General features: G+C 46.7%; 1 protein-coding gene across 3 annotated transcripts in view; it reads left to right on the forward strand.

The window, feature by feature from the left end:
• plxnb1a (plexin b1a) overlaps positions 1–12,077 on the forward strand; it is an 83,482-nt gene that overhangs the window by 67,282 nt on the left and 4,123 nt on the right. For all 3 annotated transcript variants that reach the window (XM_064299359.1, XM_064299358.1, XM_064299361.1), the window contains 18 exons: positions 991–1,127; positions 1,444–1,620; positions 2,154–2,373; positions 2,912–3,154; positions 3,883–4,059; positions 4,312–4,460; positions 4,733–4,833; positions 5,151–5,368; positions 5,952–6,130; positions 6,546–6,612; positions 6,930–7,076; positions 7,589–7,754; positions 8,725–8,828; positions 9,156–9,240; positions 9,853–10,019; positions 10,598–10,758; positions 11,082–11,229; positions 11,704–11,768. In XM_064299359.1, coding sequence (XP_064155429.1) covers positions 991–1,127; positions 1,444–1,620; positions 2,154–2,373; positions 2,912–3,154; positions 3,883–4,059; positions 4,312–4,460; positions 4,733–4,833; positions 5,151–5,368; positions 5,952–6,130; positions 6,546–6,612; positions 6,930–7,076; positions 7,589–7,754; positions 8,725–8,828; positions 9,156–9,240; positions 9,853–10,019; positions 10,598–10,758; positions 11,082–11,229; positions 11,704–11,768 — 2,711 coding nt within the window. The remainder of the gene's footprint in view (positions 1–990; positions 1,128–1,443; positions 1,621–2,153; positions 2,374–2,911; positions 3,155–3,882; positions 4,060–4,311; positions 4,461–4,732; positions 4,834–5,150; positions 5,369–5,951; positions 6,131–6,545; positions 6,613–6,929; positions 7,077–7,588; positions 7,755–8,724; positions 8,829–9,155; positions 9,241–9,852; positions 10,020–10,597; positions 10,759–11,081; positions 11,230–11,703; positions 11,769–12,077) is intronic.

A 12,077-nucleotide genomic window follows, 5' to 3' on the forward strand; every position in this document is an offset into this window, starting at 1 on the left:
GCTGGAATAAGAGCGTCTCATTGCACATCAGTGAGCCTGGCTGGTCGCTTCAAGACCTTGCTCCTGAAGTGACTTCCCCAGACTTGTGTCTAAGTGAGCCTGACATGCGAGCTGCAGTTTTATAAGGAGTGGTGACCATAACCGATAATGGAGATTGTGTTAACGGTGGAGGTTGTGTTGATGATGAGGGTTGTGCTGAGGATGGAGATTGTGTTAACAATGGAGGTTGTGTTGATGATGGAGGTTGTGTTGATAATGGAGGTTCTGATGTGTGTTGCATTGCGAGCATGATCACAAATTCCAAACTGGGGTGAAAAAGGGAGAGAAGTTTAAATAAGAAAAAACAGCCTGCTTTATCTTTAATGGTGGCTGATTTGCTGCTTTTCAACCTTATTCAAATGAACTGTTGCCGTCCTAATTTACTGAAAACCCAGAATTAGTGTTTTTCGTTCAATAAACGAATGGGTTATATGTGTTTACAGCATGTTTCACTCTGGGGATACAACACAGCACACACAGTCCGTGACATTCATGCCATTTCGGAGTACTGCCTGTATATTGTGCAGTCTGCTTTGGTGCTTTCAGTCCCCAAACGGCTTAAGCTGGCTAAACAGCGTGGAATGTATTGAGATTGAGCATTGAGCATCCCAGATAAATCAATAAGGGACATATAAATGATGCTTACTCAGTAGTGCAGTATTTAAGGAGGGTAATGGAGTGAAAAAAGAACATGGGCAGACTCAACAGTAAATTACATCACAGGGCTTGTAGTCTGAATATTAATGAAAATGTGTAAGAAATTATTGCCAGCATTGATAGAATTGAAATGAAATCTGTAACGTAATCAGTTAGCACATTATTGTGGATGTCAGTCTGTTTGAACTGACCTTCCTTCCATACGTATTAGTTATGGGGGTTGGGGGGGTCGTCGGTGTCATGTGACCCTGCACATGCCTGAGTCTATTTTAACACCCTTTTCTCAAACCTTAGGACCCCGTGGTGAAACAGGTGACCCCCCAGAGGGGCCCGAGGTCAGGGGGCACGTCCCTAACCATCACGGGACAGAAACTCCGCACGGGGCAGCCCAGCGAGGTCCGCGTGCTGATCGGCGACGCCCCGTGTCTTATGTGAGTACCCCTTTAAATCCCCCCTGCCCCCCCAGCCATGGCCCTTGGTGTGAATGGTGCAAATTCTGTGATGGTTTCCTGAGAGCAAAATATGCAGCTATTCCATCTCCACATATTACATTTAATATTCTGGCACTGAAGGTTCCATTTGTCATAATCTGAACAGAGATCTGTAGGCAAAACTCGTCTTTCAGGAATACTCTCTATGTGATGGAGTTAAAAGTGGTACTGCTTTGTGAAATGATACTTCGCATATTTGGAAACGTCTAAACCCCCCACCCCCAAACCCTTTGTCCTCTTTTTCTTTTTGATGCAGCTCGTCGGAGATCCAGGGGGACCGGATTGAGTGTCGCACCAGTGTCAGTAATAAGACAGGGGAGCAGGACGTGGTGGTGCGTTTCGGCAGCAGTGAGCGCCACTTGCAGGGCACTGCATTTCACTACACCACCGACCCCAACGTGACTCAGGCTGCACCCTCCAAGAGCTTCCTGAGGTGGGTCTCCCTTAGCTCACACTCACTACTTCTGCTATCTTCTTATTTCTCTCTCTCCTTTCTCTCCCTTCTTCCCCCTCTTTCCCTTCTATCTCTCTCCCTTCACTCCTGCTCTCTCTACATTCTCCTCTCTCTCTCTCTCACTCTCTCACTTCTTGCACTCTGTGATTCTAATTGAGTTTCAATTTAAAGGTTATTAATAACAGACAAGAAAACAGAGGAAGTATTTTTTCTCTTTACTGCAGTGTTGAATTAGCAGTTGTATGTTTGTACACACACGCAGACACACATACATGCATACACACACACGCCCACATGCAAGTTGGTAGCGTGAAAGGTGTAAATTCCAAAGTAGTAATTTATTTTACTGAATGTGCTGTATGGGATGGAATGTTAGTTGTGGGATTGTTATGTAAAATTGTACTTCTCCAGATTTTAATCTCCCCTTTTCACTCATCTGTCCCCCCTTTGCATATCTTTCCCTCTACCTATCCTTCCTCTGCTTCTCTCTCGCTCCGTCTCTTTCTCTGTAGTGGTGGCCGTGTGATCAAGGTGTTGGGACACAATCTGGATGTTGTTCAGGAGCCTCGTATCCAGGTGACGGTGTACCCGTTGGAGTCCCACCACCAGAGGAGAAAGAGGCGTGCATCAGGGGGCACAGAGCCCCAGAGAGCAGGGAGCCCGTTGCCTAGGCAACGGCGGATGGTTCCGGAGCTCGGCTGTCCTGCAGACACACTCTGCACAGTCAAACAGGCAAGTCCACTCATAATGAGATCAATTCAATAGAGAGCCTAGTGACTGGCTTTCCTTTGGTTCTCACATTGGTCTTATTACCGGAAGGTGGTCTGCTGTTGTACCCTTGAGTATTATGCACAATATATCTATATATATATAAAATACGCTATATAAATACAATTTGATTGATTGAGAGCTTCTGCATACCACTGTATCTGTATAAATAAAGATGTAGTGTATATAAATAGAATTAATAAATGATTTAAGCTTCTGTTGCACTGAGATCCCATGGCCAAGAAGGTACCTCAAAAATAGCAAACAAGCACATCAAGCCAGTCATTGCAACAAATCATATGTGTAACATGGTAAAAACTGAAATAGTGTAAATTTAGGTAATGATTCGCTTTTAACCCAGATTGCTTCAGCTTTTTAAATGTTTGAAATGTTTGTAGCAGAGCACATGTGAAGCAGAAAAAAATGTATTGTAATTTAACGCCTTCCATAATTTTCTGTCTATTGAACACTGCACCCGCACCCCCTCCCGCCCCGGACGCAGTTTGTGGAGCGCTGCGAGGTGAACACCACCTCCCTGATCCTGTGCCGGACCCCGGCGGTGGAGGTTGCGGCCCGCCACGCCCGGGTGCAGGTGGAGTTCCTCCTGGACAACCTGCGCTTCGACTTCGCCTCCGTCAGCCAGAGCGAATTCAGCTACGAGACCAACCCCGTCCTCCACCCGCTCAACCACAACGACCCCAGCAAGCCCTACAGACACAAACCGGGGAGCATCATCTCCGTGAAGGTGTGGTCACTCACTGCATTTAAAAAAAACATGCACCCTGGAGCTTTTCACAAAGACTGAGCCATCTGCTGTGTGGTTACAAAAAGTACGCTCATAAAATAACCAATAATAGCCATATTGGCTGCTGGGATGTTTCACAAAAATAAATCAACAGAAGTTTGATTTTGTACAGAGGCAGTAAATCCAGGTTTCGAAAGTAAGTCCTTTCTAGTACTTTGTTCCAGTGACCTGATTGTGCTAATAGGCACAATTCTTCAGCCAGGAGATAGAACTCATTAGTGGCTGGTGTAAGAAACACGAAGCAGGACCCCTGAACTTCCCACCTCTGCTTTTGTATTATATTTCGGCTGTAATATGACACAATACATTTTAAAATGTATAATGTGTTTTGGGCACCATACTGTGAAGTGCACTGAATCATTCAGAGAAGAGCAACATGACTGGTTCTGGTTATCAAGAACAGTGTGAATCTGCTTAGATTTTTCTTATTGAAAGGAGACTCTTGAGGGAATTTGATTTTAGGTTTTTCAATTAAGGGATTAATGAAGTCAGTTCCTTTGCAAATACAGAGAGGGAAAGTTTATTTCGCACTGAAACAAGAATTTTTGTTCACAATTATAAATGTGTGCATTTGTCAACTTATGAGATGGCTGAAGTGTGAAGACCAGGCTGGATGGGCCCAACATCCTATGTTTTCTCTCTTTCTCTTTGTCTCTTCTCCCGTGCAGGGGGAGAATTTGGATCTCGCCATTTCTAAGGAGGAGGTGGTGGCTCAGATCGGGGAGGGGGTTTGCGCCGTCAAGACTCTGACACAGAACCATCTGTACTGTGAACCCCCCACCCAGCAGCCATCTCCGGGCCCAGGCGCGAGGCGTGAGGGTGTGGTGGCCCTCCCCGAATTCACGGTGAGTCCCAAACCACCCCTCCTCCCACTCCTCCTGCTGTTCAGACTCAAGTTAAAAACCCAGAGATGGAGGTAATAGAGTGTGCAGGCCTAGGCATTAGGGTGGAGGTAGTGTGCAGTCCCAGACATTAGGGCGTAGGTAGTGTGCAGACTCGAGCATTATTGTCTAGGGGAGTGTGAGTGTTAGTGTAGTTAATGTCAAAGTTCTTTAAATGTCCCCACCCCTAACTGTGCCCCTAACCCCCTGTTGTAGGTCCAGATGGGGAACCTGAACTTCTCCCTGGGCAAGGTGCAGTACGACACACAGATCCCGACTCCCTTTCCCCTGGAGGCCCAGATAGGGGTGGGGGTCGGGGCGTCCATCGTGGCTCTCATTGTGCTCATCATCGTGCTCATATACAGGTTTGTCCTCACACAGGATCTTCTCGAATGTTTCCACAACAGTTTTTTTCTCTGTAAAATTCACAGTGACTTATAGGCTAAGATCCATGTTTGTGTACTAACCTGAGGATATAGAAAAATGGGTAATACCCTTTGGGTATTATACAGCCACAGCTGCATTATTGTAATGTTTTCTGACATCATTTGCCACATAAAACCCACCATTCCCGGTATGTTCATATTGGGTCATAAGCTGATGTGTGCCCTTCTTCTTGGGGGCCCTGGTTTGGCAGGAGGAAGAGCAAGCAGGCTCTGAGGGACTACAAGAAAGTCCAGATTCAGCTTGAGAACCTGGAGACCAGCGTCAGGGACCGCTGCAAGAAGGAGTTTACAGGTGAGAGAGAGACCTGATTGTTGAGAGAGTGAAAGAGGTTCATTAGTGAAAGGGACCTTATTCGGTAGAAGAAGGCCTAGAAGCTTCCGAGAGCAGAAATAATGGATGTGACACCATTTGGTTGTGTAGCAGCCCCAACCCAGCTGATCCTTATGAAGCCTACTTGTCCAGCTTCCGGAAGCTTCCCTAATGTCTTTTGAAGGGCAGTTACTGTTTCCCTGAGCTTTGTTGCTTGCTGGAAGGTTTGTTTTCTGGTGTCTTATGTTACATATTTAATTTCCATGGGAACCCCCATCCCCACCCCTACCCATGCACAGACCTGATGACGGAGATGATGGACATGTCCAGTGACCTGGGTGGCTCCAGCATTCCCTTCCTGGACTACCGCATGTACGCCGAGCGCATCTTCTTCCCTGGCCACCGGGAGTCGCCGCTGCGCCGTGACCTGGACGTGCAAGAGAGCCGGCGGCAGACCGTGGAGCAGGGCCTGGTGCAGCTGTCCAACCTGCTGAACAGCAAGCTCTTCCTCACCAAGGTAACCAATCCTGAACCTTGCCACTGTCACACACCCTGTGCCTCACAATGTTAAAGAACCTGCAACCTCACCATGGTACCTCACCATTAAACTCACCAAGGTGATGATCCCTGAATCGCACCAAAGTCACCAAGGTAACAATCCCTAAACCCTGAACCTCACCAAGGTGATGCAGCCTGAACCTCATCAGTAAAAATACTGCATCTGGGTACACAATCTCTTGCATTCCCCACCCACATTGATTTACCAAATTGTCACTACATCATTAAATTTAATTAACTTATTAAATAAAGTTCAAATAGAATAGAATAAAACATCCATCAATTAAAGTTAGTCTTCTCTACAGAGGTAAAGAATCCCCTTGCTTATTGTAATTAAAGAGACCTCTCCACCCTCAGATTTATCAGACCTCTCGTAACTAAAGTTCTAGCCTGAGAGTTTGAATGAACAAATTCACTCTGCTACAAATACATTACGTTCAAATTATGTTGACATTCGGGATGAGCTCAGTGGTCAGGTTTCCTTTGAGACCCCCATGTGTGGTGGTCCCGTTTGTGACTGTCGCTGGTGTCTGTGACGGCAGTTCATCCACACCCTGGAGGTCCAGCGCACCTTCTCCCCGAGGGACCGAGCGTACGTGGCCTCCCTGCTGACCGTGGCCCTGCACGGAAAGCTGGAGTACTTCACCGACATCCTCAAGACCCTGCTCAGCGACCTGGTGGAGCAGTACGTCGCCAAGAACCCCAAACTCATGCTGAGGAGGTGAGGGTGGGGCCTGGGGGGACCGTGGGGTGGGGGAGGGGCACACCGCACAGATCTGTGCATCCGATTGGCTGGTGCCAGTGGTTTTGACTCTGGCACGGTTGTTTGGCTGCTACGGCTGCAGACAGTATCTTTGATTCCCGCTGCAAAAGGAATCTTATTTTTTCTCTGAAAAGTTATTACATATTTTACACATTTATCATTCTGGCTCTGAAAATCAATATCATTTTACTCTTAAATCCAGAGTAGAGTGTTAAAAATGCTTTCCAATTACATGTAACATGTAACACTGCATGTTTATAAGTGGTGTGATATGATTTAATTACTAAAGTGGTTGTAGCAGCACCTGGTGTTACCAGTGTCACAAGTGTTGAGTGAACATGCTCAAAATAATCGGCCGAATCTTCCTGTTCAGGACGGAATCTGTTGTGGAGAAGCTTCTGACCAACTGGATGTCCATCTGCTTATACGCCTTCCTGAGGGTGAGTTAAGGATCACTCCCCCAATTTGTTAATAGGGACAATGCACAGTAACCAATCAGAAATCATTTTCCTCTCTCTTCCTTTGGCACACTGGGGGTTTTTGAATTGCCTTTAGTCACAACACTGATTCTATTTTGTTGTGTGAAAAAACATCTATTTTTGATTCCACTCTATCCAGGACAGTGTGCGTGCATGTGCATGTGTGTATGTGAGTGCCTGCATGTGCAGATGCACCTGCGTGTTCGTGCGTGTGCCTGTACGTGCGTACGCACTTGCACGCGTGCGTTTGCCCTGATTCCAGTGCTCTCTCTCTGCAGGACTCTGTGGGCGAGCCCCTCTACATGCTGTTCAGAGCCATCAAGCACCAGGTGGACAAGGGCCCTGTGGACGCGGTGACGGGCAAGGCCAAGTACACCCTGAACGACAACCGTCTGCTGCGGGAGGATGTGGAGTACCGCTCTCTGGTGAGGGCCAGGGACCACGCCCGAAATAGCCCCCGTTTTTAAAATTTACAATTAATTTAAAAGAAGAAAAAAAAACTTACTGTCGGAGACATAGAACATGAACTGAATTTTTGAGGATGTTGAATCCAGAACTGCTGAAGTGAATATTTGAAAATAAATAAAATTAAGGAACAAGTACTGTACGAAGAGGTCAGAAATTACATTCTGCTAAGCTCTCAGAAAGTCAAAACTTTTGTTTACTGTGTGAAATTAAACCATTTCATATTGCTTGTGTATTCAACCATGACATTGTGAGATTGATTGTGTTGATCAGTGTGTAGCTGTGTAGCCTCCATCAGTATCTACAAATAAGGGTCTAGAACACCAGCTGCAAAATAAGTGATAACTGGCTGATATTTCCATTATCGATTATAAGTGGTTCTGCCTGAGGTGAGAAACTGAGTTGGGTAAAGCAGTAAGGGAGGAAGAGGAGGAAGAAGATGGTGTAAATCTATGCCTTCCCTCCCTCCCAGACCCTGAACGTGCTGGTGCAGGGGGGCGGAGGTAACGAGGCCCAGGCCGTCCCGTCCAAAGTGCTGGACTGTGACACCATCACCCAGGTGAAGGAGAAGATCCTGGACCAGGCCTACAAGACGGCCTCCTTCTCTCTGCGTCCTCACGCGGACACCCTGGACCTGGGTGAGCCCAACTTCGCTCACTTCCTGTCCTGATCTGCCTCTTAAAACCACAGTTGAGAGTAAAGCCTTGGTCGGGTTCTTTTTATCTCCGCCAGGCGAGAGCTTGGAGGGGATTATGCGTTTGGTCGCGCGTGCGTGTGTGTGTGTGTTTGTGCGTGTGTTTGCGTATCTGTCCGCAGCTAATCTCGCATACTACTGGGCCAATCAGCCTAACATTTGTTGTGCATGCTGGCAGCAGGCCAAGGACCTGAATTCTCGAATATTTTGCAAATCGATCAACAAGTATTTTATTTGAATTAATTTCCATCATTGTCCATTGAAATACATTGAGTGCTAACTCCTCACTCCTCCTAACCGGCCGGTAGGGGCCACAAGTGATCAACAACTGCTTCCGTTTGGAATGAAAGACCAGCGATGTAAAATGTCCATTTCTACGATAAAATTCCAAAAAAATAATCCGCCAGCTAACGGGGTATGTTAATGTTTGAATCTGTGGAAATTATTTTGTTGCCATTTTCACATTGAAATTGATATTTTACATCACTGGTCTTTTGGAATTGTTCCCGTCCAGATTGTTCCTATCCAGATTTGAAACGAAAGTGCCAGACTATAACGTCAACGTTCTAACACCGTGGCTGATATGAATGACATTAGCTAACAGGTCACCACCTTTAGCGTTACTTCACTGAATCAGCTTTTTTGGGATTTGCAGTGGCACATGGTAAAAACTTGTAATATTGTATTTGTCTGGTTGCATTGATTGTGTAGCCTCTATTGTTGCATCAGCAAAGCTGACACGCCTGGCCATGCGAGTGCCAGTTATGGTGAGCCATAAAAATAGATGAGTTGTTGGCTTAGGTCAGGGAATAAAATAAGATGGTGGGTGAAATCCGGGGACAGCCTGCATGTAGCTCGTAGAAATGCTTGTAGCAGCTCCGGCTGACCTTTGACATGCATGTGGTGTCCTGCAGAGTGGCGGTCTGGCGTGGCGGGTCACCTGATCCTGTCGGACGAGGACCTTACGTCGGTGGTGCAGGGAAACTGGAAACGCCTCAACACGTTACAGCATTACAAGGTCAGCTGGGGTCAGAGAGATCGGCCCTCTCTCACAGAGTGTCGATCAGCACAATATTAAGGCACGGTCTTGACCAACTGAAGTCTTTACAATTGGTCAAGAGTACTGAAGGCATTCTGTTACTGTATGCGCCGTGCTGATGTGTTGCCCGTGTCTAAACCATGTTAGTGTAATGTTCATTGAGGAACGGTCTGTTCCCATAACCATTAATGTAAGGTTGAAACATAAATATAAATGTACATGTTGAGGATGTGTTGTACAAGGGAATTGTAGTACTGTAGTTTTGTCTCTGTGACTCCTCCCACCTCTTCTCCTATTGGTCCACAGGTGCCAGACGGCGCTACGGTGGCGCTGGTCCAGAGGCACACTAAGCACATTCACCATGAGAACCAGGACTACATGGCAGGAGAGAGTGAGTGTCCCTGGGGTGCTAACACCTGGCTAGCCATTAGCTTCACTTATGTCAGCTCATTGGCCCATTCAGTGAAATGGGTATCCGTTGTCATATCAAGCAATTGGGAAGATTGAAGGACCAATCTGTGGGCTCTGGCTGCAGTGATGGATGGGCAAGTGGGCAGATGGGTGGACGGAATATTTCAACAATACATGGATTTTTAGATAGATATAGATAAATTGGTAGGCAGATAGATAGGTAGACAGGTTGATAGATGGATAGATAGTGAGATGAATAGATACACAGATGCATAGATGGATACAGGTAGTTTTGAAGTTGAAAATATGTTTTGAAAATATGTTTTATTTATTAATTATTAAGGGAAATCAGATTATGGAAGCTACAATATGTATTTTTGATTCATAAATACCACAACTTCTGCAGTCCTCAAAACTGTAAAAGATAAGAATATAATTGATTTGATCTTTTTATTCAGTCTTCATTGAACCAGTATTTGAGGCAGCCGAATGCACATAATACAACGTGACGAGGAACAGTGACAGAATATTATTGTTGCTGTTTTGTGTGCTATCCGTTATAAACTGGGACATGTCCCCTCATCCCTCTCAGAGACGCCCATGCTGGAGGACGCGGACGAGGGCGGGGTGAAGCTGTGGCACCTGGTGAAGGCCAGCGAGGAGCCGGAGCTGCCCAAACACCGGCGGGGCAGCCTGAGGGAGCGGGAGAGAGCCAAGGCCATCCCCGAAATCTACCTCACGCGCCTGCTGTCCATGAAGGTACTGCACCGCGCAGTGCATCACTGCACTGCACTTAACTACACCACACTGCACCCCATCTTACTGCTCATCACTGCACCACAGTCACATCACTGCACTGCACCAGTCACATCACTGCACATCACTACACTGCACATCACCGCAGGAAAGGAGAGGGGCAGAGGGGCTTGTTATTAAGTATGCTGTGGTGTTCATAAGCTTTATAAGCAGTCATTATTGAATTATTAATAAAACATTTCTACTGATATTCCAGTACAACCTTTGGAGGTGTAAATGCATCTGGAATACATCAAGAACATTCCTAACTTTGAAAGTCACAACACAGCAGTAGTAGTAGCAGTAGTAACAGCAGAAATAAAAGTAGTATTTGTAATATTTTGCATGCATCTAATAGTACTGGAACAATCATGATGAAGCCCATTGCTCAAGGCTAGGTAGTGAACTGTACGCACACACAAACAACGTGCATGCATGTGCACGCAAGCACATGCATGTATACCCACACACACACACACATGCACGCGCACACACACATGCCCACGCACACACACACACACCTGTGTTTGTTCTCTCTCCAGGGTACGCTGCAGAAGTTTGTGGATGACCTGTTCCAGGTGGTTCTCAGCACCAGTCGGCCGGTCCCTCTGGCCGTTAAATACTTCTTTGACCTGTTGGACGAGCAGGCTGCCAGTCACAGCATCACCGATCCTGAGACCATCCACATATGGAAAACCAACAGGTGGGAGTAGCCAGTTTACTGAGGGAATGCAATCACATTGGCCATCGTAAATAACCAATCAAGTTAATCATTGATTTTTGGTAGGTGAAGTGTTTAACAGTTCTTAGCTCAGCTACTTAACCTGTGGGTGGAACTACCATGTGCTGTACCATGTCCACCAATCAAAGACCCCGCTCTCCTATTCAAGATTCTATGATTGGTTAAAATCAGTGAGTAAAATCATCACTGCATAGGTTTGGGTTGCTTTTAATTTAATTGAGAATGTAAGTTTGTCCTCACTGATTTGATATTTTTTTTCCCCTCATTCTCACAACTCAATCTAGTTTACCCCTGAGGTTCTGGATCAACATCTTGAAGAACCCGCAGTTCATCTTCGACGTCCAGGCCTCGGACAACGTGGACGCCGTGCTGTCCGTCATCGCCCAGACCTTCATGGATTCCTGCACCATCGCCGAACACAAGCTGGGCAGGGTGAGCCAGAGCCCCGCCCACACCTCCTCAGTGCATTCATCATCCCCGGCCATGGCCCTGGAGAGACGCAGGTCTGCTGGTCCCAGCCTGGCTGGCGCAGTCTGCTGGGGTCCCCAGCCCTGGCCCTGGAGGCCCGTCTGTGGTCATGGTGTCTGCTGGGTACCTTCCTGAAGCCAGTCCTGCTTGGTCCTGGAGAACCACAGTTTGTGGTTGGTTCTTGTTTTTACCTTAAAATTGGTAGTCAGTTCAGATGTGAGGACTCAGGTGAGTTCAGTTTCCTGCTTTCATAAACCCGTTTAGTGCTGAGTAACAAAGAATCTGTGGCTCTCCAGGACCTGGGTTCAGACCCTCTATTCGATGAATGGCTGTGGAATACACACTCACACACACACACACACACACACACACACACACACACACACACACACATCCTGTTTAACAGTGTGAGGTTTCCTTGCTCCCCCTTTGTTCCAGGACTCCCCAATCAACAAGCTGCTGTATGCCAGAGACATCCCCCGCTACAAACAGATGGTAGAAAGGTGAGCATGGCATCCCCTGCTGCCTCGAAAGTAAGGTCACAGGCCAATGCATTGTGGGGCATGGACAACTTGAATGTGGATGCATTTCTGGTTGGGGTGGGTCAGCTGGGTATAATAGTAAAGTGGCCTGACCTAGACAAATCAGACAATAAAGATGAAAATATAGACCAGAGATACACAAGGTAAGTAGTACTGCTGTTTTTTCTCTACTGTCTCATGGTAAATAGTCCAGTAATGTCACCCATTGGCCGGAGATTACACTGACCAGGTGCATCAGGTTTAAATCAGGACTGATTAGAGGGGAGGAAT

This window comes from Anguilla rostrata, chromosome 11 (assembly GCF_018555375.3).
Source record: "Anguilla rostrata isolate EN2019 chromosome 11, ASM1855537v3, whole genome shotgun sequence".
Classification (NCBI taxonomy): domain Eukaryota; kingdom Metazoa; phylum Chordata; class Actinopteri; order Anguilliformes; family Anguillidae; genus Anguilla; species Anguilla rostrata.